The following is a 27,931-nucleotide window of genomic DNA, read 5'->3' as shown; positions in this document are numbered from 1 at the left end:
GCCAAGAGCAGAGCAAGGCCCGTGTATGGACAGGGCAGGGTGGAGGCAAGTGAGGAGAAAGGAAGGGAAAGGGGGAAGAATAGAGGTGAGAAGGTGTCTGGGGATGTGGGCAGGAGGCAGTGGGAGGAGTTTGAGCAGCTGTGGTATTTGGAACAAGTATAAATAGCCGCCTGGCAGGGAGCTTGGCCAAACAGGGGTTTGCCGCTGCAGCAGCGGTGCTGGCCTGTACACTGTTGGCCACGGTGGGTACGTCCTGGGCACAGAGCAGGGCGCTGGGCAGACAAAGTTCCGGGGGGCTTTGACCGGACACCCCTCGACATCGCCACATCTCCTGGATGCTCTCCCGGCCAGCCATGCTGCTGGGCAGCCTCCTTCTCACTGTAGCCACCATGACTGTGGCCCAGCAGAGGGGACAGGAGGCAGGTGGACGCCGCCGGGCACACCGAGTCCAGCACGGCCAATGCAGCTACACCTTCGTGTTGCCCGAGCCGGAGCCCTGCCCACCAAAGCCTGAGGCCTTCAGGGGCTCCAACAGCCTCCAAAGGGACTCACCAGCCACTGCACTGAACCTAGGAGACTGGCCGACCCAGCGTGTGCGACAGCTGGAGAAGGTGCTAGAGAACAACACGCAGTGGCTGCAGAAGGTAAGGGCTGCGCCTGCAGAGGGGCGTGGTGGGCAGTGACTGGCAGCTGGTGGGTCCATCACAGAGGCCTTCCCTGGGCATAGAGGGCCAGGCTGATGGGACCTCTGTCTCCGAATTGTACAGATTGAGATAATGAGGCCCAGAGAGGTGCTGGAATGGGCCTCAGGCCACACAGCAAGACTGGGCAGGGTCAGAACTGGGAACCTGACTCCCTAATTGCCATTCATTCAATTCATTCATCTGATAGGTGGAGAAGTGCTACCTTGAGCCAGGCACTTGCTAGGTGCTGGGGATACAACAGTAAATAGAGCAGTAGGTCCCCTTCTGGAGTAGTAGGAGAAAGAGGCATAAAGAGATGAACAATAAAGATCTATGTCAGATGGAGAAGCAAAATGAAGGAGGGAAAGACAAGGAGGGACCAGCTGGCCCTCTCTATCTATCTCTGCCTCTCTCTCTTTCTATCTCTGTGTCTCTCTGCCTCTGTGGGTCTCTCTGCTGGGGCTCTCATGGTAGCCCTGTGGTTTCTAACTATGTATGTGTCTCTGTCACTGTCTGATTCTCTCTCGGGTCTGACTGGAATCTCCCTGCATCTCTCCCTGTCACTCTCACAGGTTCTCCTCTAACCACTAGACCTTCTCCCCCACCCCCTGCCTCTACCTTCCTGGGTGTCCACACTGTCTGTCCACGCTGAAGGACAAACCCACCCAATGACCAGTCCCCAGCCTTCAGCTAGGTTGCTTGGCTGGGGCTTCTTTTTGTACCCGAAGCTAAGGGGGAGGGGAGGGCTTGGGCTGGGCAGGAGCCCGTCCTCAGCCTCTGCTGTTCACTCCAGGTCCCTGACATCAAACCTCAGAAGAACTCGGACCCTCAGCCTCGCAGTCGTGAGGCCTTGCCTGGCTGGACGTGGGTCAAAAGCACATCCCGCGGGAGCACAGGGTTGGGGTTCTGGCCAAGCCTGAGACCCTCCCACACTGGCTGGGGACTCCCAGCTGCCCCAGCCGCCCCAGGCTGCCTGTAAATTCCTGGCATTTTCAGCCTTCGGTTATCCAAACAAGAAATGTTGCCGAATCAAATCTCTTGGGGTTTGATTTCCTAAACCCATGGCTGGCTGCTTTTTGTTTGGGACTGGGGATGGGGTGGGAGGACAGCATCTGCTTCTTGGAGGAATAAGGTTATTTTTCCAAGAAGGAAGACTGGAAACGGCTGGCACAGATGCCCTCAGCCCAGGGTTGGTCTGGGAACAGCAGCCGCAGGGGCCCCTCACAAGGCTTCCCCCAGAGGGACAGTTTTATTTGTTTGAGCAGCTTGGCCTGGCCATCCCACTGGGGCAGGGCCGTGTGTTTCTGGTTCTTTCTTTCCAGGCCCCAGACCTAGGCTGGGCTGGAATGTACACAGACCCTCTCCTTCTTCTCTCCTTGGGCAGGAAATGTGAGAAGACAGGCCCTAGGTCTGTCCCCTGAGCCTGCACCTCTGGCCTCTGAGCGGTTGCTTAACCGCAGAGCCAGCTCTGAAATGTCTGGAATGGACCCTGCTGTGGAATCTGAGTTGGGCTGAACTAGGATCAAGGGGACGTGTCCCAGCGGTGCCACTGACCAGCGATAGGGCCCTGGGGCAGCCACCTGCATCATTCGGTTCCTCTGTAAAGTGTGACTCAAAATATTCTCAGACTCCCAGAGAGAGCATAGGATAAAGTAAGATAACCAGTGTGTACTGAGCACTTGCTGTGTGCCAGACACTGTCCTATGTGCTTTGAGAGAATTATCACATTTATTTCTTACAATAAGTCTATGAAGCAAGATTGTTTGCCCATTAATAGATGGGAAAACTGAGGCACCAGTTTTCCCATTAATCTTGCCACTCTGGCTAAACTTGCCGCCGACCCCACTCATTATGCCCTCCTATTTTCTTCATAGCACTCATCACTATGGAATTTAACTGAGGGATTTAGTGGATGTGCACTGGAATCAAATAACTTGTCTGTTTTGTTCATTCCTGATTTCCTAGTACCTACCCTGTTTCCCCGAAAATAAGACCTAGCTGGACAATCAGCTCTAATGCATCTTTTGGATCAAAAATTAATATAAGTCTTATATTGCATATTGTATTTTATTATAATAAAATAAGACCGAGTCTTACATTAATTTTTTTTTTTTAAGATTTTTATTGGGGAAGGGGAAAAGGACTTTATTTGGGAACAGTGTGTACTTCCAGGATTTTTTCCAAGTCAAGTTGTTGTCCTTTCAGTCGTAGTTGTGGAGGGCACAGTTTAGCTCCAGGTCCAGTTGCCAGTTGTTAGTTGCAGGGGGCACAGCCCACCATCCTTTGGAGTCAAACTGGCAACCTTATGGTTGAGAGGACGTGCTCCAACCAACTGAGCCATCTGGGAGCTCAGCTCAAGGTGCCGTGTTCAATCTTAGTTGCAGGAGGCGGAACCCACCATCCCTTGTGGGAATTGCGGAGTCGAACCGGCAACCTTGTGGTTGAGAGCCCACTGGCCCATGTGGGAATCGAACAGGCAGCCTTCGGAGTTGGGAGCACAGAGCTCCAACCACCTGAGCCACCGGACTGGCCCCTCTTACATTAATATTTGCTCCAAAAGACACATTAGAGCTGATTATCCGGCTAGGTCTTACTTTCGTGGAAACACAGTATGACAGTGCCTAGCACATAGTAGGTGCTCAAGAAATAATTGCTGAGTGAATACATGCATGAAACTCAGAGAACGAGGGATTAGTTTGAGGGAGCATAATTATTATGATATGTATTTATATATGGGATGTTTCATAGAACCTTGTTTTGGTACGTTTGCTTTTATTGTATTTTATTCCACAGATAGTGAAATTCATCTCTTAACATATAGTTCCACAAGTCTTGACAAATGTGTACAGTCATGTAACCACCGCCACCATGATGATATAGTACATTGCCAATACCCCAAAAAGTTCTTGTGTTCTTTTGTAGTCAGTCCTTGCCCCTGGCAACCACAGATTCTGACTTTTCCAGAAAGTTGTGATGTAGCCTTTTGAGTCCGGCTTTTTTCACTCAGCATAATACATCTGAGATTCATCCATGTTGCTATGTACGTCAGTAGTGCTTTCCTTTTTATTGCTGAGTAGAGTCCATTGGATGGATGGACTGAAGTTGTTTATCTGTTTGCCAGTTGAGGTCTTTCTAATTTAAATAATGCAGGAGAAAAGCAGGCTTGAGCAGAGCTCCTTGGCTACTGAGACTGCTCAAACATAGATACTCAACTGTTGTCTTTCTGAAACACCTTTCTTCCCCCAGTTCCTGCCTGTCAAAACTCCTTTTATTCAAGGCCCTTTTCAAACCCTGCCCTCTCCACATGACGGAGCAGGGTTTACTGTTCCCATATCCCCAGATTGGTAAGTGAGGCTCAGAGAAATGTAGCCCTCAACTGCTAGAGTCCCACAGCTGGAGTAAGTAGAGCCAGAACTCAAACCCAGGGCCAAAGGGAAAGGGGGATAGCCCAAGGGCCAAAGATCAGCCTCTTTTCAGGCTGAAGAGGTGCTGGAAGACCAGCACCGCATTACCCATCTCTGCCCTGAGAATTTGCGGGCTTGGGGGAGACAGAGAAGGGGCAGGTTCAGTGGGGGGAGGGGAGACAGATCCCATCCCAGGTCCGTTCCTCCATTGGGATCCTTCCTCCATCCTTCTAACTGGCTCTTCAGCCCAGGGCCAGACCCAAGCCCCACCATACAGACGGCTCTTAGTCACCAGAGCGCCAGCCTGGCCATACTGGGCCCATCTGGTCTGGATTACCCATTCCAGGGCCCATGCTGGTGGGCGGGTATGGCAAATTGGGTGATGGGCCCCAGCTGCAGGTGGCCTTTGCCCCACCCAGCCTCTTACAGCCACAGGACAAGTGAGAGACCAGTAAGGGTGCTGAGGGACTTCTTGTCACTCAAGATGACCCCAAACTACCCCCAGGGCCCACCACTCAGCTCTGCTGACCTGAGGAAGCCCCTGAGCAAGGAGTCATGGAACCTACCCCTCCAGTTAGTGACCTTGAGCAAGTCTACTGGGCCGCAGTCTGTTCATCTGCAAATGAGAAGTTTGAGAGCGGTGTTTGCGAAGTTCTCACTGCAGGAATGAACTTGCTGTTTGACAGCGCGGAATAGAAGCTCAGGGCCGAGGAGTCTGCATTTTAAGCAGGTCCCGGCAGGTTCATGACTCATGCGAAAGTCCAAGAGCAGCCTCAGTATAGCTCTGCTTACCTTCCTCCACCCTGGTGCTCCCTGGCCGGTCACACATTAGAATCCCCGATGGCTGGTAGAGGCGTGGTGGGGAGAACACGAGAGTCTGCCCAGTGGAGATGATGGTAGCCTGGCCAGGGGCGAAGGGAAGTGAACTGATTCGAAACTCGCAATAAGAACATAGTGGCCAGAACTTACTAGTGGATTGAATGAAGCAGGTAAGAAAATAGAAGAGTCAAGGATGAGGTCTGGGTTTGGGGCTTAAGAACTGGGTGGGGCCATATACTGAGAGGGGAAAGACTAAAGGAGAATGGGGTGAGGATGCAGGGACCAGAGCAGTGGGAGCTGAGGAATCAAGTGTTCCATGTTGCATGCTTTTGCGTGAGTTGCTGACAAGTGGGTGGGACATTCAGGGGAGAAGTCTGGGTGGGAGACAGAGACAGCTCCATCAGCATGGAGAGGGATGGAAAGTCCTATAACCAATTGGAACACCTGTGTCAGGGACCTGATGTATTTGAAGCCTCGGACACTGGCATCTGATCCTGGATGAAGCTGATGGTTCCCTTTTCCGAATAATACTTTTAAATGCAAAAAAATAAAAGCATAAGAACACCCAGTGACATTGCAATTGTAATCAAAGTAATACAATTAAATCTGTGCTCTAGCAGTAGCTTTATCCAGTGGTGGGTTTGACAATGTCCATGCTTTCGAAGTTATAATGAGCAAAAAAAGTATTTTAAGATGCTGTAATACCTGTGTTATGATATGAAATTAGGTGTGATTTCCATCGGTAATGAACTCATAGGACTGGCTAATAATGCTATACAGGTAGTATAATAACGGTTGTTAGGTTCCTTTAAAAAATGCCGTGTTATGCGAATCCGTGTTATACGAAACAAAGAACTAGTACAAAAAAATACTACTATATTTTTATAATTAAGAGAAATATCTTTATTGAAGCAATTTTCACCAAAAGTATAACATATTAATGTGTATTAAATAATGTTTTCTTCATCATCGCTACTAAGCTTTTATTGCATTCCATGTTGTTCGGGGATTTCCCTAATTTTGAATGAGATGTTTTTTGCTCATAAAAGCTCTTATTACGCTCTGTGTTGCTCATGGATTTTTCTAATTCTCAAACCGTGTTAGAGTGAAATCGTGTTCTAGGATGCCGTGTTGTACAGGGGTTACCTGTAGTTTGTGGCCTGTGCTCATAATTCAAGGAAATGCCAAATATTAATTACAGGTTAGTGAACAAAAGATGTAACTCATTCCTCACTGAAGTTCATGGACCCCCTGAATTCTCTTCACAGACCCTGTGGTTCCCCCATAAGGACCCTTGATCTAGGGAGAGAGTGCACTGAGGGATGAGGGCCCAGGACTGGGCCATGAGAGTCCCCAATGTGTAGGAACCTGGTTAAGGAGGAGTAAGAGAGGAGGTGATGGGGGACGGGAGGAGGAAAACTAGGGGAAGGTGCATCTGGAAAGTGTTTCCAGAAAAAGGGAGTAGCCAACTCGGTTGCCTGCCGCTGAGACGGAGAGTAAGATGAGAACACAGAAGTGTGCCTTGGCCCTGCCTTGTCAAGGAGGCCACAGCAAGGTAAGTTAAAAAGTGAAGGGGCTCTCGGGGTCGGGGAGACAGTCCGGGGGGTGCACAGGATGCGACAGGATGGATTGTATTTTTTTTTGAGCACAGTACACAGCTTTCATTATATTATTATTTATGCTTTTCTTTTAGTATATGTGAAGTACACCATAATAATGTTATTAAATTTTTTTAAGATGGGGGGTGGGGATGGAGGTGAGAAAAATGGAGACAACTTGTTCAAGAAGTTGGGTTGTTGAGGGGAAGCAGAGAAATTGGAGATGCAGATGGAAGGGACTGTGGGATAGAGAATACATGGTTATAGATTTTTAGATGGGAGCTATTGGAGCATGTTTGTATGTTGCCGGGGACGGTGGATGTGGGGCCAAGGACGTATGGGAAGAAGGACGGGGCCAACGGGACAGAGGCTTGAAAAGCTGGGATGTGCTTGTCACTCTGGTCCTCGGTCCCATTTGTGACCTCTACATTCAGGACTCTCAGACTTAAGTGAGCATAAGATTCACCTGCAGGGCTGGGCACCACCCCAGAATTTCTGATTCAGTAAGTAGACTCTAGGGTAAGACCTAGAAATGTGCGTTTCTAACAAGCTCCTGGTGATGCTGCCCCAAGGACCACTGTTCTAATCAATACGAGCACCCTTCACGCACGCCCCCTTCAGGATTTGACCTTGCACTACAATGGAACGTGGCCCTGCAAAAGCACTCTGGGGAGGAAGGGATGGGAGCAGACAGTTGAGATGGAAGAAGGGAGAAGAGACGCAGGAGGAAGCAGCCAGTCAGAGCCTGGCCCTCCAGCCAAGGTCACCACCTCTCTCTGAGGAGCACCAGTCTTCCCAGAAACCCTGGGAGATGCCCTGTGGGACCTCTTGGGAGACTGAGAGAGAGGGTGAGGGACGGAGCCAGGGCTGGGGTGGGGGAGGGAGTAGAGATGGTGGGGAGAGGCCAGCATGTGTGCTGAATAGAGAGGGAGTGGAGGCGGGGCACTGAGCCCTGAGAACACACTGTTCACCTCTGCAGCTCGATCCTGGTCTCACTGCCAGACCACTTCTCCTGCGCTTGGGAAAAAGAGAAGCCCTGTCAAAGAAAGGAACATTAGTTTATGGAATCCCAGAACATTCGAGCGGGGAGAGTCCTTGGAGATGGGCCAGATCAGCCCTGTTTGGCAGATGAACAGGGCCAGAAAAATAAAAAGTCCAGCTTGGCAGATGGACCTGCAAGCGCTTACATTAGGAAAGATGTGTCTCCACTTTCTGCTGCTGGCTCTCCCCTAAGAAGCTGGGTAATGGGCATGACGTTGGGGATTATGCTCTGACCCTTGCTGCTCCCCCTTTTCCATCATTTCATTGAATGCATGTTCACTGAGCACCTATTGTGCATCAAGTATTTTGCTAGACATGGAGATAAAGTGGTGAGCAAGACCACATCCCTGGCTTCATAGAATTGACGTCACAAGGGTAGAACAGGCAATAGACAGATAAATTGTAATATGAAGTCGGGGATTGATAAGTGGTAGGAAGGAAGAGACCTGAGATGATATGAGAGAGTGAGCCATGCTGATGGGGTGGGGGTAGGAGGGGGGTTTCCAGGCAGAGGGAACAGCATGTGCAAAGGCCCTGAGGTAGGCACCTGCTTGCTGTATTGGAGGGATGTCATAGAGGCTGGTGCTTCTGGAGCAGAATGAGGGAGAGAGGACCAAGGGAGGAAATCAGAGCGGTAGCGGGAGGCCAGGTCATGCAGGAAGCTGCAGTCATACCAGACTTTGGCCTTTTCTCTGAGTAAGAATGGAACCCTGGGAGGGTTTTGAGCGGAGGAAGAATATGATTTGACTTAGGTTTAACAGGATCTCTTTGGCTGCTGAGTGGAGTATGCACTGGGCAGAGAGGAACAAGAGTGGAGGCAGAGAGGCCAGGGAGAAAGCTACTGGAGTAGTCCAGGCGAGGAGTAATGGTGACCTGGCCTGGCAGAGAGTTCTCTCCTGGTTGTTCTGTGTCCTTCGTGGAGACACATGGAAGGTACAGGAGCCTTCCCCCAGCCCCTACCCATGACTTCAGCCCACGGTCTCCCCACAGCTAGAAAGGTACATCCAGATGAACTTGAGGTCGGAACTGGCACAGGCACAGCAGCACATGGTCCAGAACCAGACGGCCACCATGCTGGAGCTGGGCACCAGCCTCTTAAACCAGACCACTGCCCAGACCCGCAAGCTGACCAACGTGGAGGCTCAGGTACCAGAGGGTGAGCGGGCAGCACTGGGGGTCTGTGGCCGGCCAGGCTGGCTCACAGCCCAGGTCATCCTGCCTTGACCTCATCCTTGGGTGAGGTCAGGGTCTCCCCTGGGCTTGTACCCACCCTACCCCCCAGGGCCCCTCCCTGATGACCCTGTCACAGGGCCAAAGTGGGGGCTATGGAGAGTGAGGGAAGTGGTCAGGTAGCCATTTGGACAGCAGAGCTGATGGTAATTGCTGATGGGTTGGAGGTGGGGGTCAAAAGTGATTTTTCCTGGGGCCTGAGCATCAGGAGGAATGGAACTGACACGTGCAGTGATAGGAAGAACAAACTTAGGAAGCCAGTCAGAAGCTCAATCAGAGTGAGTGAGTGAGTGAGTGAGTGAGTGAGTGTGTGCGTGCGTGAATAAACAACCACAGGAACTAACTACTGGGAGGGTGGAAACAGGTCAGCAAGTTTCTGGAATGGCAGAGCCTGTGGGCAAGTGGGTGGCTGCTGGGCAAGCCTCCTGCAGGGCTTATGTACGCCCTCCCACCCCCACTTCCTCCTGCTTGCTGAGGCAGGTCCTGAACCAAACATCGCGAATGGAGATCCAGCTGCTGGAGACTTCACTCTCTACCAACAAGCTGGAGAAGCAGCTGCTGCTGCAGGGTCATGAGCTCCACCGGCTGCAAGGCTGCAACAGGTGGGCACTGGCACCGTGGCACAGGGCTGGGATAGGGGCTAGGGTAGGGGCTGGGGCCAGGGCTCGGCTGGGACCCAAGTGAGCGCGAGAGCCAGGGCTGGGACGGGGCTGGGGGCAAGGTGGGAAGCTGGACTTGGGCTAGTGCCTGGGACAGGGGCCGGGGACAGAGCTAGGGGCCTGGATTTAGACTGGAGTGAGGCACCATTTGGGTACTAGGGCTGGAGCTAGAGATGGGACTAGGCCAGGGCAGGGGAGAGAACTAAAATCAGTGTTGGAGACCAGACTGAAGCTTGGAGTAAAGGTGGACGTGGGCTGGGCTGAGGCTGGGGCTGCGGACCAGGCAGACACAGGGCCTGGCTACACAGAACTAGGTGGAGACAGGAGACAGGCATTCTTCTTCCTTTCTTCCTTCCTTCCTTCCTTTTACTCCTTTCTCCATTTATTTATTTTGTAAATTTTAACAGCTTTATTGAGCTACAATTTACATCCCATACAATTCGCCCTGTCAAGTTTAATTTGATTTACTTAAACTTGTAAATAAATAAATCTGATCTCATCCACCCTTCCCAGAAGCAACCACAGTTACCAGTTTCTTGTCTGCATTGGTGGAGAGTCTCTGCATTTATAAGGAAATGCATACGAGGGAAACATCCTTAAAGTTAGAAAGAAAGAAAGAGTCACGGGTACAGTTAAGGCAGAGAAATAGACGTCCGAGGCTGCTTTCATCTCGGTTTCGAGCTGAGTGGAGAAAACACTGCCAAAGTCAGGGTGCTGGAGGAGGCGAAACCCACATGTGGAGGCAGCCGCAGGCCGGAGTACAGCGCGAGATGTTGTTGTTCACGTGCTGGGTCAAGATAAGGTCACAAGGATCACCCAGCTCCCTCTGATCTGGGTGCAGTTAGTGATAGTTTGTCACCTTTTTATACTTATTCCCTCACCCCAAGGTGGGGAAGGGCAAGGACTGGGACACTTTCCATCACTCTGAATTGGCACCAGGTGCCTAGAAATCAGTGAAGACGTAGAACGTAATCAATAAGCTCTTGGCCTATGGAGACCGCTAAAATTCTAGAAATTTTCCCACTTCCTGCAGCACAATTTGGGGTTCAGGGTAAATTCCTCCGCTCTGGCTGGACTTATTGTTTTAGTCTGGAGAATGGGTCAGCATAACCTCACATACAGGAAAATCTCTCCCTCCTATCCCTCTCCCTCAGCCACCTACCCACCCACAGCACAGGCAGCCACTGTGCCTAGTTTCTTGTGTCCTTCTGTCCACTCAACCAATGATATTTTTTGAAGCAAAAAAGATTCTTTTTTGAGCTTTTGCCATGTGTCAGGCACTCTTATAGACACAGGGGTCACAGAAGTGAACAAGTAGATAAAAATCCCTGTGCCGGTGAAGCTGACGTTCTATAAGCTGATATTCCAGGTTTCTTATAAATATGTCTGAAGAGTTCCTTTTCGCCCTTTTTAAACCCAAATGTACCATTCCACTCTTCTGCACCTTGTTTGTTTGTTTGTTTGTTTTTGTCAGTTATCCTGGAAATGGTTTTATAAGTGCGTGATCCCATGTTCATGCTCTTGTCCTACTGCATAATGTTTGCCGTATAACTGTCCCTGCATTTATTTCTGCATTCCCAATTCATGGGGATGGAGGAGGTTTCCAATTTTTTACCGTTGCCACCAGTGATGCAATGAATAACATTCCATGTCCCATTGCACACATGTGAGCAAACCAGGGGGATAAAATGTCAAACGTGGAAGAGCTGAGTCAAAAGCTTCTTTCTCTTTAAAAACTCTTCTTCTTTTTAACTCATTACCAAAATGCCTCATGCTTATTATATCATCAAACAATAGAGACCTTTATAAAATGAAAGGGAAAGTCAGTCCCCTCCACCTGCCCCCGTCTTCTTCCCCTCCATCTCCATCCACTCAAACCTGTTCTGCAAAAGTAACAGCACGTAGTGGATTTTCTTTCACCTTTTCCACAAACACAGGCTTCACGTGTTCTTCCACGTGTCTTTCCGTGCCTTTTCCTGTAAGTGCACGGGCATTACATTAATACCTTTTTTCTTTCTCTCTTTTTTATCCTCCCACACGTGGGGTTGGACTAGAGGCATTGATGTGCCAAGGTCCTTCCACTCCAAGATTGGGCATCTATCCGACTCTGTGCAAATGGCTCCACCTCCTTCCTCTGCGTGGCTCCAGACCATTTCCAGTGTCACCAAATAGAACAGACTCAGCCAGGTTTGGCTGTCAGGCATTTAGACTGTTTCGTTTTTACCCTATTACAACCAGTCCCCCAGAGGGCATACCTGTCCGGGCTTCCTGGGTGTTGACTCCTGAGAGTGGACTGCTGGGTCAAAGGAAGAGCAGATTTGGGATTTGATTGTGGCTACCTGGTTGCTCGCATGTCCCTCCCACCTCCAATTCTTTGCTCTACTGGACCCAAATCCATCTTACTCCATGGCGGAGTCTCTCTTTCCTCCACTCCTCATTCTGTGCCACAGACCCCTGGGCTGTGCAACCCTGGGCTGGACGCTCTACCTCTCTGTCAGCCTCAGCGCCAGTCTGTACCGCGAAGTCACCTGGGGACCCAGGGGAAAGTGTGCAAGTGTGGGTGCCTTGTGGGGACGACAGGCTCACCCCCGTGCGCCCCGCCCCGCAGCGCGCTGGAGACACGGGTGCAAGCCCTGGAGACGCAGCAGCAGGCGGAGCTGGCCAGCCTCCGCGGCGAGAAGGAGCGGCTGCGGCGCCTGCTGGGCCGCCAGAGCGGCGCCCTTGCCGGCCTGGAGAGCAGCCTGCGCGCCGCCAGAAGCAACTCCAGCCTCTTACAGCGCCAGCAGCGCCAGCTGCTGGAGTCTGTGCAGCGCCTGGTGCGTGTCGTGGCCCAGGGCCTAGGTGAGCCAGCCTGCGGGTGTACCGAGTGAGGGAGGAGGGCGGGAAGGAAGGGGAGACCTTGCTTACAGTCCCCGTTCTCTCTGGGGCCTGGAAGCCATCACGGGAAAGGCCCCAACCCTCTCCCATCACCTGTGCAATAGAAATAGCAAACAATAGTAATGGTGATGACAACAGTCCTAACAGGAACCAATCCAGACTCTTCTTCCTGACTCCATGAGTAACCTTGGGCATGCCCCTGCCCCTCTTGTTGGCCTCAGTTTCCCCATGTGTTTAACAGAGGTAATGACAATAACAAGAACACCACCAGCTAAGACGGACAATTTGCGGTTCCAGGATCTATCCCCATCCCCACTTGCTTGGACTTGCCCTCACCCCTCCGTAGGTCTCAGTTTCTCTATCTATAGAATGGGGAGGTTGAACTCAATGCTCCGCCAAACACTTCTCTCATTTTAAGGCCCCTGCCCGTAAGTCAAAAGTTGCCAATCAGAAACGTGGGCACACCTGGCTTCTCAGAAGGGAGAGCAAGGCCTGGGGGCTCCCCAATCCCCACTGGCTCCTTCTAATGGAGCCCACTGGGGGTGGCCAAGGCATTCCTGGTTCCAGCTTCAGTCACTCAGTCAACAAACACTTAGTGAGTACCTACTGTGTGCCAGGCCCAGTGCTGGGGATGCAGCAATGAAGAGCATCGCTGTGGCCCATGTCTTTTGCAAAAATGCCCGACCCTCTGTCTGTGTGTCACTGAGGGAAGGAGATGGAAATGCGTATTTGCTGAGTGCCTACTATGTGCCAGATGCTCTGCTAGGAGTGTTCCTGAAGTTTCCAGACCATAGAAGGCCTGAAAGGCCATGATGAGGGCAGTGGAAAACCACTGGGCAGCTTTGAACAGGGTAGAACTATTTTAGGAAGTTCAACTGGAACCATGGAGTGAAGGGTGGCCTGGTGAGAAAGACTGAGGAAAGGGTTCCTACTGCTGCTGGATCTCCACTGGCGGGGGGGCTGAAAAGCCTTTAGAGCACAAGGGTTCAAGCAATAGTGATGAATGCCAGGCACTATGGCAAGCAGCAGTTTGGGGACAGAGGATGGCACCATAGCTCCATCTAAGTCAGAGAGACCCTGCTGGGTAGGGGTTTGAGGCCCAAGGAAGCCGTGGGCAGGAGAGGTGGATATCTTTCAAACCATGAGCAGCAGAGTGACCCAAACCCTTCACTAGCTGGTACATTGTCCTGGTGGGGAGACTGCCTAAATTAATGCCATGTGTGGACTTGTTGTAGCTCATCCCAGGGCGCGGAGCCCGGCATGACGCCTCTCCCCACAGGCTCACCACTAACCCAGTCTCCAGCGGTGGCCCAATGTCTGCTCACCAGTCTGTGCGGGAGGTTGTGTTGGACACCTCACCTTGGCCACCCTTTGCCAAAGGCCCTGTCCTCCCGCTGCACTGTCACCAGGGAAGAGCAACGTGGAGTTGTTTCTCCTCCGTGTCTACATGGAGGAACTGAGATTAGTCACCAGGTGTAGAACAGAAGATTGGGCAGACAGGCACAGGAACCAGGCATCCTGGAAGCTTAGCAGGAAGCCTGCAGCCCCTCTCTGCATTGCTTTGTCCTCGGCAGGTGGAGGCTGCCAATGGGTGGAGACTTCAGGGCGTTCAGAAGGATAGAAGGACGACACAGGTGGAGAAAACCTAACCAGTGCTCGATATCAGAAGCAGCATTTGTTAGCATGGTCTGTTGGCTGAGCCTTGTATAGGTTCTGCGGTAGAGCCCCAAGGGGAGGAAGGGCACATCTTTGCAGTGAGATAAACTAGAGTTCAAGCTCTAGCTTCTTAGCTTACTAGCACTGGGACTTAGCCAAAGTCATTTAACCTCTCAGAGCCTCAATTTTCCTCACCTGTGTAATGGGAGTAATAATCGCACCTATTACACAGAGGACCAGATAAGTTAAAGCACGTGAAGGGGCTGAGTACGGTGCCTAGGGCCAGAAGGTGGTAAAGCTGTACAAATGACCAGCCCAGAGATTCAGAGGGGGCCCAGGCTGGGGCCAAACCATGTTGCATATCAATACCAGTCCATCTTTACTGTTACGCCCCTCAAAAATATTTTTCCTGGCCCCAAACTGCCCCTGGCAGTACCTAGTTGAGCAACACTACAGTACATGGTAAATATTTCACTTTTATTGTTATTACTGTTACTGTTGTTATCGCTATGTTGTTGACTAAGGAAAACAATAGTGGACAGAGCCTTGGGAAGTCTGGCTGGAAATCTGAGACCAACTCCCAGCTCCACCCTCTCTTGGCTGGGTACAGTTGGGCCTGTCCCTGCTAGGCCAGCCCTTTCCCCATGCTTGGCAGTTCCCCAAAGACCAGGGGGCTGACAGCTAGAGCCAAGGAGACTCTGCCCAGGGAATGTTTATGCACAGGCTCGGGTGGATTTGGGGCCTTAGTCGCTTCATGTATGATCTAGGAACAACAGCCTCCTTCCAACAAGTGTCCCAGCTCTAGGACCTGGGATCCAGGTTCAAGTGTGAGGCCAAAACAGGAAGTCCTGCCCCGATAGCCTCCTAGGTCCTCATTGGCCAGCATACCTATCCATCTGGAACTTCAGCCCCATCCTTTAATAACCACCTACTTAGAGATTGTATTCTGGTGGACTCGCAGCCCAAACCTCTAATTGGATCCCACCAAAAGGAAGCAGAAAGGGAATTTGAAACCCCTGTAGTTTATTTGTCAGTCATCACTTTTTTCAGGCTAGGCCTAGAGGCTCCCAGGGCCCCTGTGGGATTTGGTCATTAATATTCTCCTAAGGGAAGAAACATGGGCTCTTAAGGCCAGTGGTGAGCTCCCAGGGGGGCCATAATGTGGGGCCCACGTCCAGGACTGCAGGGATATCCAGCTGAAGGGGTGGACTAATGGAGGGGACCCTGGGCCTCCCACGCAAGGGAGCTCTAAGGACAAATACCTGGAGAGAGAGGGAAGGCTCTGCCACCCCGTCTGTGTGCCCTTGAGCCAGTTACCTCATGTTTAGGCCTCAGTTTTCCGGTTTGTGGAATGAGGAAGTATCTCCTTGGAGTTCAGGCCCTAATCACCCTCTCCGCAAAGATTCTAGCAGCCTTATCTCTGGCCTCCCTGGTTTGAGTCTTGTCCCCTCCAGTCTCTGTTCCACACTCTGGCCAGAGTGTTCTTCCTCCACAGGCTGGGCTCCTCAGCCTGGCATTCAAGGCTGACCTGGCCCCTACTGCCATCTCAACCTCATGTCTCCTTCCTTGGTGACTCTGTGCCCTACTCCTCTCACATTCATCAAACAACCAGAGCTCTCTCTGGCCTCAGTCCTGTTCTGGTGGCGTGAGTCATTCCCCGCAGCCCCACCCCGCCGCAGTCAGTTTCCCTCACTTCAGTTTCCTGCGCACACCAGGACCTTCCAGCCTTTGCATTTGCTGTTCCCTCTGCCTGCATCACCCTCCCCTTCTCGACCTTGGCAATTCCTGGTCCTAGCTCACTATCACCTCCTCTAGGGAACCTCCCAAGTCTGATTCATCTCTCTGTCCCTAGCACCTCCTAAACCAGAACCTGGCACAGAGCAGGCAGAAGTGCCTACTTGGCCCCTTCCTCTCTCCTTAGCTCACCTCTAGTTGTGTTTGCTTTGTCTCATTGCAGGCTCCGTGAGGGCAGCTGAGCAGGTGTTCCAGGACTGTGCAGAGATCCAGCGCTTTGGAGCCAATGCCAGTGGTGTCTACACCATCCATGTGGCCAATATGACAGAGCCCAGGAAGGTTAGGGGGCTCCCCGAGGGCTGAGGCTTTCCAAGGGTGCTGAGCCAAGGGACTCACAGACAAATCCCTGCCCCCATCAGCTTCAGGACTTGTCCAACATCTGAGATTCCAAAGAAGGTGGGGTGGACCTATTTCTGGAGCCCCTACCCGGCCAGGGATCAGATTGTGGGGTCAAAGCAGAATTCCCCAAAGTTGGAAGTACATCCTTCTTCTGCATCTTCTCCAGAGATGCTTCTAAGATGGAATAGCAGGAAACAGTTCTGTATTGGCTAAGGTAATGCAAGCTGATATAACAAATAAACCCTGAAATTCCAGAGGCTTAACACAAAGAAATTTATTTCTAGTTTACCTGTAGTCTGGTTGAAGGCAGGTGTGGGGGCTCTGCTCCACATGGGAAATTAGGGACCAGGGCTGATGGGGAAGCCCCACCACCTTCAGTGAGTGGTTCCCAAGGTTGGCCTGAGCTTTGAGGTCCAGTTGTCAGATGGGGAGGGGACAGTCGGTGAGGGGGAGGTTTTGGAAGCCAGGCCCAGAAGCGAAAGGGTATGGGGACCAACTAGCCAGCCTTCCCACTTCATACTTCCCTGTGCAATTTCTTTTCAACCCTTCTGAATATATCAAGGAGAATGGCTCCGTTTGTTTCCAGATTGTCTTTAACATTTCTCACATACCTGCCAAACTCCCCTTTAAACAAAGAGAGGTCAGGCTTTCCATTTCTAGCTAGCATTTCATAATACTATTTTGTATTCGTTATATTTATTTTCACAATTATCTGAATAAAGGCAAGTGTTACTAGTTTTCCACTTATGGTACTGATAAAATGTCTTTTTAAAATATGTTTAGTCTAAGTATTTATTTAAGTTTAAAAGGGGGGATACCATTTTCAAAGTAAATATTCTATATGAAATTAAGTAAATGCAGTTATGGTGGAATTCAGGACGTTTTGTGAATGACTGAAATTTGGGAACACTGATAGAGAGGGAAGAGCTGGCCTGGGAGGCAAAAGATCTGGGCTCAAACCTCAGCTGTACTTTAGACTCATATGCCTTGAGCAAGTCCCTTCCCCTCTCTGGGCCTCAGTTTCCCTTCCTGCACTCTCTGCTACCCTCTCAACAGATGCCACTGTCTTCTTTCACTGAGCAGGCCTTACCCATCTCAGAGCCTCTCCTCCTGCTGCTTTCTCCACTGGACATGACTTTCCCACTCATCTCTACCTGGCAGGCACATCATCAGCCAAGGCTCTGTTCCAATGGCATTTTCTCTAGGAAGACCTTCAGGGTTTCCCAGGGACTCCTCCTTGGGGGCTCTCCTTGTAGCTACCCAAATGTTCATAATCAAGCCTGCCTCCACTATCATAGCCTCCTTGAAACTAAGCCAGCCCCAAGGGTTGATTTGTCATTGACTTATCTCTGATTCTTTCCATCCAGGGCTAACTTTGTCCTCATTGAACATTGAACATGTAATGAACTGGCTAGAAAAATAATATGTGAACACAGATTAGCCTGAAAGATGTGAGTGTGATGGATGTAAGCTCTTTGAGAGAAAGAACTCTTTTTGTCGTATCTTGATCACTTCCCCAGTGCCTCAAATGTGGTGAACACATAGGAAGTACGCAGAAAACATTTGTCCAATAAATGGAACAGCATTTCCTGAGTTTACACTGTGTACCAGGCGCTTTACACCTAGAGGCATTTAATCCTTACAGAAACCCTCCAACAATCGCAAGGGAAAAGCCTGCATTTATTTAGTGCCTCGTATGTTCCAGGCTCTGTTTTTTACATCATCTCATTGAATTCTCACAACCCTAGTTTGCAGATGAGAAACTGAGCACGAGGAGGTTATGGTATTAACACACCCATCTTACAAATGAGGAAAGGAAAGCTAAGAGGGCATCACTTGCCCACCACTTTAGAAAAAGGATGACAACGAGTGGGGAATTTGAACTGGATCTTTCTGATGCCCTTCCTTGACCCCCAGGCTCCTCTGTTGTTCTGTGAGAGTCTGTCAGCCAAATCACACTTGGAACAGCCCAGACCTGGCTTCTGGCTGCCTCCAAAGGCTCTCTCCCCACCCCACCAATTCCCTCAGGTTTTCTGTGACTTGGAGGCCAATGGAGGTGGGTGGACCCTCATCCAGCGTCGTGAGAATGGCAGTGTGAATTTCCAGCGGAACTGGAAGGATTATAAACAGGTAACATGGCTGCCCTGGGGAGGGGTTTTTCATCCCTGAAACCTGGGGCGGGAGGTGGATCGTGGGCAGGGGACTGGTTTGCCTTCGGCTCTTCCCAGAAAAAAGTCAGCCCGCCTAAAACCAACCACCTTCAAATAATTTTGCCCGATGCACATTCACTTTTAGGAACTCCACCCTCTGAAACTGAACCTTATTTTTGCAAGTTCTGACATATAGTCTAAGAATCAAAGTTTAACTTTATTTTTGTTTTCATTTGTTAGAAAAGATAAGACATATTACATTGCTTTCAATTTTTTAAGAACACATAAAAAGAAACAGAAAAAAGTTATCTCCCCTGACCATCCATGGCTGCACTGCTTCAATGAATTTCCTTGTCTTTGCACACATATGCGACCACATCTGCAGGAGAGATTCTTCAGTGTGGAATTGCTGGCCCAAAGACCACGTGCATTTTACAAGATGAGAAAGAGCACCCTCTTGTCTTCCAATTTTTCAAATTAGATTTTGAATAAAGGGTTTTTGGCCAGCTGACTTAAAAGCTCGCAAAGATTTAAAAGCAAAAGACGTAGAAAAAGAAACCCACAAGGAAATACAGCAATATTATTTTTGCGTGTCTGCATGCTGCCCATTTGAAAAAGACTTAGAAATAAAAACCAAATTAAGCTACGAGTGTTCTTGAGCAAGTTGGGTTTAAAACAGTCCTTAAAATAGCAAAGAGATATAGGGGGCTCAGATGCAGAAATACACAAAGGAGTCCTGATTATTAACCATGAAGCGAATCAGCAGAACAACCTAACTAAATGGGTAGTGGGGCTTAGGTGTGCCCTGTCCTTGGTGCTGAATTATTGTTCTGGCTGGGGGCATTGGTTTCTTGTCACTGTAGGACACCGATGACTCCCAACGCTATTAGCTTTACATTTACAGTGTTGCTGAAATTTTGCAGTGGCTTTCGTGTCTCTGAACAAAGTTTGCTCTGTCATTTATGCAGCTGATTAAAATCGTTGATTTCTAAATTGAGATTTAACATACATGCACTAAGTATACAAATCTTAAGTGTAAGATTCAGTGAATATTCACATATGTATCCAACCAGCGACCACCATTCAGAGCTACAGATAGCTCTGAAGCCCCCAAAAGCCCTCCTTGTTCCTCCTCCCCATCAATTACTCCCCCAAAAGAGGTCACTAGTCTGATTTCTAGCAACATACATTAGTTTTGCCTATTCTTGAACTTCATAGAAATGTGATTCAATTATATTTGACAGGCTTTCACATTTGCAAAAGTCTTCATCTTTCTGCTCTAGGAGGTGAAGGGTTCTCCTTTCCCCAAGCCTGCCCACACTGTACTTTATGAATTTGATCATTAGGAAAAGTGGTTTTTGGATCAGTGGCCCCAGACCCTGAAGCCCAGCTCAGCCAGGGGTGTAGCCTCCCATGTCAACATGTAGTCCACCCCCACCCTCCCCTTTTTCCTCTCCCACCCCCACCTTCTCCTCCCCTTTAGGGCTTTGGCAACCCAGCCGGAGAGCACTGGCTAGGCAATGAGGTGGTGCACCAGCTCACTAGCAGGGCAGCCTACTCTCTGCGTGTGGAGCTGCAAGACTGGGAAGGCAACGAGGCCTACGCCCAGTATGAGCATTTCCAGCTGGGCAGCGAAAGACAGCTGTACAGGTGGGCTCGGGGCCCAGGCTGGTGGGCGGGCTGGGATCCCTCGTCTAGTGGCTACCGAGTCTGTATTATGGGTCAGCCCCTGGGCGTCTCCTGTTCCTACCATCTGTCCCCAATTTGGGTGTACGTCACGGGATCTGAAGGCGACTGGTTAGCACTCAGCACCTCCTGGCTACTGGGTGGGGTGGAGAGAATGTTGCTGATGCTGCCATGCTGGGAGTGGGAAGGGGCCTTCCAAGGTCAGTCACCCCAAGGCAGTCATTTTACAGAGGCCCAGAAGGCAAGAGGTGACTTACCCAGCTCGTCCTATGCTGCAGGGTGAGGTGGAAGGGTCCCTGGGCTGGGAATCGGGGTACCTGGGCTCATTCTGGCTCTGCTCCAGCTCACTTTGGAACTTAGATGAATCACGGTGCTGGCTTCTCTATACCTCTACTTCTTAATAGCAGGATGGGCTTAAATATGAGCATGCAAGTATTATAAAATCATCAAGGTCTCCCACCCCTCCCTCAGCCTGGTTCTTGGCTCTGTTTAGGAAAAGGAGTGAGCATTTATTCAGAACCTACTATGTTCCAGGCACATTATTTAATCCTCCCCACAACACTCTGAGGTAAGCATTGCTGTACCTATTTTAGTGATGTGGAAACTGAGGCACTGAGCTTGCGTCCCCTACCCAAAGTTACAAGTTAGGTAGAGCCTGGATTTGAACTCAGGTCTGACTGCTGCTAAACTCACCGTGTTTCTACTACATGACGTTGCCTCTCTGAAAAACTCAGGAATCTTAAAGATAAGCCTGGGTCCTGGCTCTCTTTGGACCAGAACAGAATTAAATTCATAGACTCACTTTCACAGGGATGCAAAGGACCTCACATGTCGTCTGGTTCTTCATGTGATGCTAGAATCTCCTCCACAGCCACAGTCATCGTCCAACTGGGCTGGATTGCCTCCACTGATGAGGAGGTCATTTCCTCCCAAAGGATCTCTGATGACTCTCTGTCCCCCTATACGTTATCCCTCATTCCTCCTCTGGTGGGGTTTCAGTGATATGTCTCCACCCCCCTTTTCTTATTAAATGCCCCTGGTTCCTCCAGTTACGTGGTTCTGACGTCCCATCTTATGGGACCCACCCCAATCCGGTAACATTCCTCGTTTAAGGTCCAGAGCTAAATGAAACATCCACTGGGCCTGGGCTAGGCAGGACTGAGCTGCACACCCCCCTAGGCCCCTAGCTGACCAGCAACTGGCCACAACAGCCTGCTGACTCCCATTTAAGCCACTGACCACCAAAGCCAAGGCTTCAGTCCTCACTCCATCCTCATCTTCCTGAATGACCCTGAGTTAAGTCATTCTACCTTCTCGTGTGTAAAACAGGTGTCCCGTCCTCATGCAGAGTGTGTTGAAGCTTGAATGAGATACTGCACATAGAGTATTTACAACGTGCTAGGCACCTAGAAAGGGCTCAGCAAATAATGTTATAATTGCTGTCCCCCAGGCAGCCCTCAACACCCTTGGCTGGCCTACTCTGCATGAGTGGGAAGCAGGCCCATCTTTTTCACTGCTGCCCCCATCCTGTGTTTGGTACATGGTGAGTGCATAAGGGGAAGCTAGGGGAGCCTCCCAAGTCTTTCCTACACACATAGCCTCGTCTCCCTGACCCAATTCTTGAGTAGCAACTTCCAAGGCCCTAAGCCCAGGATCTGTATTTCTCTTGGAGAAGAAATATTGGGAGAAGTATCGCATTGCACTAAAGAACATGGCCTCAGAGCCAGGTGGCCTATCACTCACGGGCTTCATGACCTTAGGTTACTTAACTGCTCTGTACCTCAGTTTCCTCATCTGTAAAGTATAGCGTTTATGTCATAATTGAGGTAATCTGTGCAAAAACACCTAGCATATGGTAAGTGTTAATAAAATTCAGAAAGAAATACAGTATTTCTGCATCTATGTATATATTTCTGTTATGTATGTCTGTCTATACAAACATGTACATGTGTGTGACATTTGGAACCCCTTGCCATGCTCTTGTATGCGAATTTGATATGCTGCTGAGTGTGGGCAGTCAGCAGCTGGAGCATGGGCTTGGGGAGCCGGAGGGGGGCCCTAATTCATCAGTCACAATAATGGGGGCTTCTGGAGCCCTGTTAGGGCACATGAATAAGCCTGCAGAGGCAGTGGCCCACGGGTAGGGATGGGGAAGCAGAGACAAGACACCAGGCACACACAGACAGGGGGCACATGCCTCCCAGGGATGCCCACACACTCAAACTTGATTGCAAGTGCAAGATACAGACACTCATGCCCGTGTAGAGGGGCTCACCATACCCCTGGAGTACACGCAGAGCCCGAACTCACGCAAATTCACAGCTGCACAAACAAGCACAGACAAGCACACCCAGACACACCTGTAAATGTCCCTCACAGGTAAACACACACAATCGCAGGCACAAAGGCAGATTCCAGAGCGCACTCGGGGACCCACAACAGATATTCCAGCACAAACTCAAAACAAGCATACACATACACATACACACACAAGCAGGAAGATGGTATCCAAATGGCCACACTACAGACACATACATAGACTCATGCACAAATCCACAGACACGTGGAAGACACACCTTGTGTGTCTAACTCGGGGATCCCCAGAGACTGACGTGTTTGGGTTCCCAGGCCTGGGCCATTAACATGTTCAAAGGACATCGGAACAATGGGTCAAGTGGGGTTTCCTGGTCCAGGAGTTGGGTGTCTCCCAGAGTTCACTGATCCCCATGCTGGCTCCCACAGGGGAGGAAAAGAGTGGCAGAGCCTGAGCCAAGGACATGGAGACAGTAGAAGGACCAGGGCTGCTGGAGTGACCCCAGGAGACCAATCGGCTTTGTCTAACCCTGATTCCACACAGCCCCCGTCTGAATGTGACCCCAAACCTCAGCCTAAGCCCTGAGGCTGGCCTTGAACTGACATCACTGAGCTTTCAATGGCCACCAGGAGCAGCTGGAGCCATGTGAGTGGGTGGGCCAGCCTGCCTGACCCCACCGCAGGGAGCTCCTGGCCCGATGGGCCTCTTGGCAGGGCAGTTTGTACTTCCAGTCATGCGAGCCCGGGGTGGCATGTTTCAGGGCACAGATAGGGCTCGTGGGCTGGCCACAGCCATCTGAACCTGAGGGCCAGCCCTCGCCTCACCACAGACAGAACCCATCGGTGGGAGGTGCAAGGACTTAGCCAGGCCACATACCCAGGCCCCACATTCCCTCTGGATCCCACTGGGGCATCTCCCAGGACGTGCCCTGAGGGAACCGAAGTTTCCCCAAGCTGTCCTGGCTGCATCTGGTGTCCACTTGCCTCCACCCATAGGCCCTTCATCATTTCTCTCAAACTGGCTCCCCACCTCAGCTACCAGTGCAGCCCCTCCCCTGCTACAAGCACTCAACAATCTCCAACCAGGCTCAATGGAAGCCTGTGCCAGCCATGTACCAAGGGCCGGGAACACAGGGACGAATAACAAGCAGCACTGCACCCATCACGCGCTGAAGTCTCCGAATCACAGTAGCCAAACGAGGTCATCATGTTAGTATGCTATCATTACCATTTTAACAGATGAAGAAACTGAGGGTGAGGTGAAGCAGTCTTCCCAAGGTCACGCAGCTGGCAAGTGGCAGACCAGGGGTTCTGCCCCCAGACCTCATGGTCATAACCCCCTAACAGGCTTGGACCTGCCCACAAGGGTCTCACAGCCTGGCAGAGAAATATAAACCCTCCCCAGCTGACTGCAGATGTGGAAGTCACAGGGCTGGGGGTTCAGCCGGGGCACAGATCCAGGTGGGCTGGTGTGGTCAGGAAAGGCTTCCTGGAGGAGGTAGGTGGACGGGGGAGGGGTGACAGGGCGGGGTTGCAGAAGGTCAGATGGGGAGGCAAGTGCACATAGCTCCCCGATCAGGCCCCACTCCATTGGGATCTGGCTCTCACCCTCATTCGTTCTGAGACCTTGGGTAGGCTCCTTTGGTTCTTGGGATCTCCGTTTTCTCATCTTTGAAATGGGATTAATCGGGTGTTGTGAGGATTCGATGAGATGAGTTAGCCCATGTAACGCTCTTTGAACAATGCCTGGCACATAGTAGATGTTTAAAGAAATGTTAGCCTTTGTCCTCACTATTATTATCGTGGTCATGCTCTCTCCTGTGCAAGACTCAGGTTCAGCAACATGAGGGAGGCCTGGAGCCCAGTAGGTGCTTAGTCCCTAAGGGGCAGCAGGCAGGGCAGGCAATCCAGGAGGGCGATGTCCTAAGCGCACCAGGCCGGGGCTCCCCCTCCCAGAATAAGCAGAGCAGAGACCCTTCCTCAACTAGCCGCAACCTGACTCTGAGTCCCTCTCCCATCACCACCTCCGGGTGGCCTCCAGACTTTCTCTGAGCGGGTACAGCGGCTCAGCGGGGCGCCAGAGCAGCCTGGTCCTGCAGGGCACCAACTTCAGCACCCGCGATGCAGATAATGACAACTGCCTGTGCAAGTGCGCCCAGATGCTGTCTGCAGGTGAGTGCAGGGCGCGCGGAAGCCCCACCCACCCATAAGCAGGAGATAGGAGAGACCTCCTGAGACAGAGAGATGGGGGACAGATGGAAAACAGAGAAACGTTGGAACTGACATAGAGACAACAGTGGAAGCAGAGCTACAGGGGGACAGAGTACAAAGGGAGAGATGGGAAGAGAAATGGAGACCAAAGAAAGACGGAGGAGCGCAGTATATGAGAGACAGGCTCAGAAAGACAGACAGAGACCATCAGAGAGAGAGAGAGAGAGACAACCCTGGGTGTGAGAGACTCAGAACTGCAGAGCATCCGTAACCCATGAAAAGGGGGAGATGGAGGCTTGTGAGGCAGCAGGAAAGAGGACAGCAAGGGAAGGAGACAGGGACACAGAGGGTTTAGGGAGAAGGTGGGGGGCCAAGAGTGGCAGCCTGAGCCCAGTGCCATCCTCCAGAGGCCCCAGGCTGTGCAGAGGGTCTGGGAGTCCCTCCCACCTGCCATACCCACTCCCACCCAGCCCCATCTCCCATGAGCTGGCTTGCTGGGGAAGACAACAGCTTGTTGGGGTTTGGGGGCTGCCCTCACCACACTGGTGGGCCCGCAGTTCCCCAAAGCTTCTTCCTCCCCTCCACCAGGGTGGTGGTTTGACGCCTGCGGCCTCTCAAACCTCAACGGCATCTACTACCCGGCTCGCCAACACGTGCGCAAGCTGAACGGCATCCGCTGGCACTATTTCCAGGGCCCCGGCTACTCGCTGCGCGCCACTCGCATGATGGTGCGTCCCGTGGGCATCTAACAGCAGCCGCACCTGGAGGCTGGACTGACAGAGGAGACAGGACTTGTTGTCCCTGGACAAATTGGACCCAAAGAGAGGACACAGTGCCAGGGCCTGGGCCTCGACACCTGGGTCTCCTGAGCCAGCCCTCCTTGCCCCAGAAGTCCCAAAGAGGCACCTGCCTCCCTGTTCCCCTCAAATTGCGAAATGGTGGGCTTTGGGGGGGGTCCTGCCTCTGTAGTATCCCTCTTTTCTCTTCCCTCCAGTCTCCTACAGGGGCCCCTTGCCAGCTTGAGGGTCACAGTACCCTGAATGAGCTGAGAACAGATTGAACTTGGCTTCTCAAAGGGCTACCTGGCTAATAGTGGAGTTTCAGGCAGGTGGGAAGGTATTTGCCGGCAGGAAACTGCTCGGAGGGAGACCCAGAATCTGTCCCCGGGGTTGGTGGGGAGACTATCTCCTGTTCCAAGCTTTCTCAACCTTGAGATGTCCTCGAACTGTCTGTTCAAGGCTGAAGGGGCTACATCCACCCCATAATAGGAATCACTATTTTCACCCCACACTGTCCACCGTTCCTAGGCTCTAGCATATGGAGCTTAGACCTAGTCTCTCAGGGGCTTCAGGAAATCTAAGTGAGATTCCTTTTTCCCCAGTAGGCCCCAGAATGTGTTTCACAGAGAGTAACTCGGACTCCCCATTCAAAGTACCTACGGTCAAGTGAGAGGAAAACACCAGGTTAAATCAGTGTGAACAGGCATTCTTAGCTGCAGGACTTGTCAGAGCCTTTGATGTGGTCATGTGCTTTGTGACTGCCCGTGAAGGGGCTAGTGTGGGCAGCTTTCTCAAAATTTACTTATTTGAAAATGGGCCCTGTTTATCCTAGAGAATTTTTCAGGGCTGTGGATGCCCTTGGAAAAAGCTGACTCTTGAGTGTCACAAGGAGGGGCCCCAGGGCCTTGCCCCCTCCTCCTCCCCCAGCTGCACTCACGCTTTCTGGCTACAAAAGCCCCAGTAAAACTCTCAAACAGCTTCTAAAAGCAACTGGAAGGAAACTTTGGGTTAAAACAAACACACACGGTCCTTAGAAGTAAGATTCCTATCTGTGCTATGGGCCGGTGTCCTCCAAGGCTCCTTCTGGCCCCGGGAAGCCAGCTGCCTGAGGCTGCCCTCAGCTCTCCTTGTAAGTCCAGCTCCTCCTGAATCAAGTACAGGGACCAATGGAGACTGTCCATGACATCAATCCCTGGGTCCAGATCCTTCTAGGTCTAAGCCGGAACCCTTAGCCCCTCCACCTGCCCCAACCAACATGATGCTATAGCTGGCAGTCTGGGAGAAGGGCTTTTGCCTGCGTCAGGAAACCGAGACCAGAGGCTCCTCATGAGACCAGAGGCTTCTTTCAGAGGAGAGGGTCAGAGACGGGCCACCACCACTCTGCCACCTATCCCCCATCACTGTGCACCCTCCTTAGTCCCAGTGAAACCACCAGTCCTGTCCTCGTCAGCAACACCCAGGTCCAGCCAGGACCAACCTGCCCAGGATGTGCCTCTGTCTTCAGAACGTTTTCGTCTGGATAAGGCTGGTGCGGTGCAAACAGGGCTCCTTCACCCCACCTCTCTCCACCCAGCCCCAGAGCCCTACTCTATGTTGACCCTCTGAGTAAACCCAAGAGGGGTTAAGCAGATCTCCGGGAAACCAAAGGCTGTGGCTGCTCACGGTGGCATTGCAGGCAGGAGGGGAAAGTATTTTGGGGCAGATTGCTGCCCCAAAGGCTCACGTGGCCTTACTCTGCATTGGCTCACAGGCTTTATTTAGTGCCTACTGTGCGCAGTGTGGTACCGTGGGCAGGGCTTAGAGTCAGAAGGACCTGCTGTAGTTCTGAGACTTGAGGCCAGTGGCTCAGCCTCTTGAGGCCTCATTTGTCTTGTCTGTGAAATGGAGATGATGACACTCCCTCCTCACTGGGCTGTAGCAAGGAGGAAACGAAACCATGTATGTCAGCTTCTGACCGGCGCCTGACATGAAGCGGTGCCTAATAAATGTTACTTCCCGAAGAGGTGAATGGGGTGGGAAATTAACCCCTAGTGCATGCCACCACCTCTGCTGGACCCAGGTAAGGTAAGCATTTATTACAGTATCCACAGCATTTATTTTTATATTGTTGGATGCCGGAGAGAAGATGAGGGCAAAGCTGAGCCCCAGGGACAGACTTCTGCAGGTGGAGTGAAGGCCCAAATCCCTGTCTGTACTCCAGGTCTCTAAAAAGACCAAGAAGCTGAGACACCTGTTCTTAAATATTCACCTTTCCCTCTCACCTTTCGTCTTCCTCCACGCTAGTACCCTTCTTCGGCACAAGACATAGAAACCCTATCCTAAGGAATGGATTGGCTCATATACCAGGAAGTCTAGAGGTGGATTCAGGTGTGGTTACCTCCAGGGGCTCACATAATGTCCCTCTCCGTCTCGCAGCCTTGCCATCTGCTATGTTCACTTCATTCCCAATCATGTTTTCCCCTGATCAGATGGCCCCACCAGCCCCAGGCTCATGTCCTTCCAACTCAGCATCCCTAAGACAGAGAGCTCTCTTGTCCCTGTGATTCCAGCAGACACGATTCTCTCCAGCCAGGCCTGGTCCTGTGCCCCTTGCTGCACTTATCACTGTGATTCTGAATGACCAGACCTGGGTTGCATGATCATGCTTGGGACCGGGACGGGGGGCGGGGGGTCAGTCCCACCCAAGTCACAT

The 27,931-nt window shown here is 51.3% G+C and overlaps 1 protein-coding gene across 1 annotated transcript; it reads left to right on the top strand.

Moving 5' to 3' along the window:
• Positions 1 to 95: 95 nt before the first annotated feature.
• On the top strand, positions 96 to 27,898 carry ANGPT4 (angiopoietin 4). The gene is made up of 9 exons (XM_033094726.1): positions 96 to 644; positions 8,536 to 8,691; positions 9,256 to 9,377; positions 12,043 to 12,275; positions 15,925 to 16,040; positions 18,129 to 18,230; positions 19,734 to 19,900; positions 24,291 to 24,421; positions 25,049 to 27,898. The coding sequence occupies exons 1-9, from the start codon at positions 336 to 338 to the stop codon at positions 25,207 to 25,209; spliced, it is 1,497 nt and encodes a 498-aa protein (XP_032950617.1). The 5' UTR covers positions 96 to 335; the 3' UTR covers positions 25,210 to 27,898.
• Positions 27,899 to 27,931: the final 33 nt, after the last annotated feature.

The sequence above is a fragment of the Rhinolophus ferrumequinum genome, chromosome 23 (assembly GCF_004115265.2).
Source record: "Rhinolophus ferrumequinum isolate MPI-CBG mRhiFer1 chromosome 23, mRhiFer1_v1.p, whole genome shotgun sequence".
In the NCBI taxonomy this organism is placed as follows: Eukaryota; Metazoa; Chordata; class Mammalia; order Chiroptera; family Rhinolophidae; genus Rhinolophus; species Rhinolophus ferrumequinum.
Note: the sequence above shows the minus strand (reverse complement) of the source record. Positions and strands in the feature narration are given on the sequence as shown.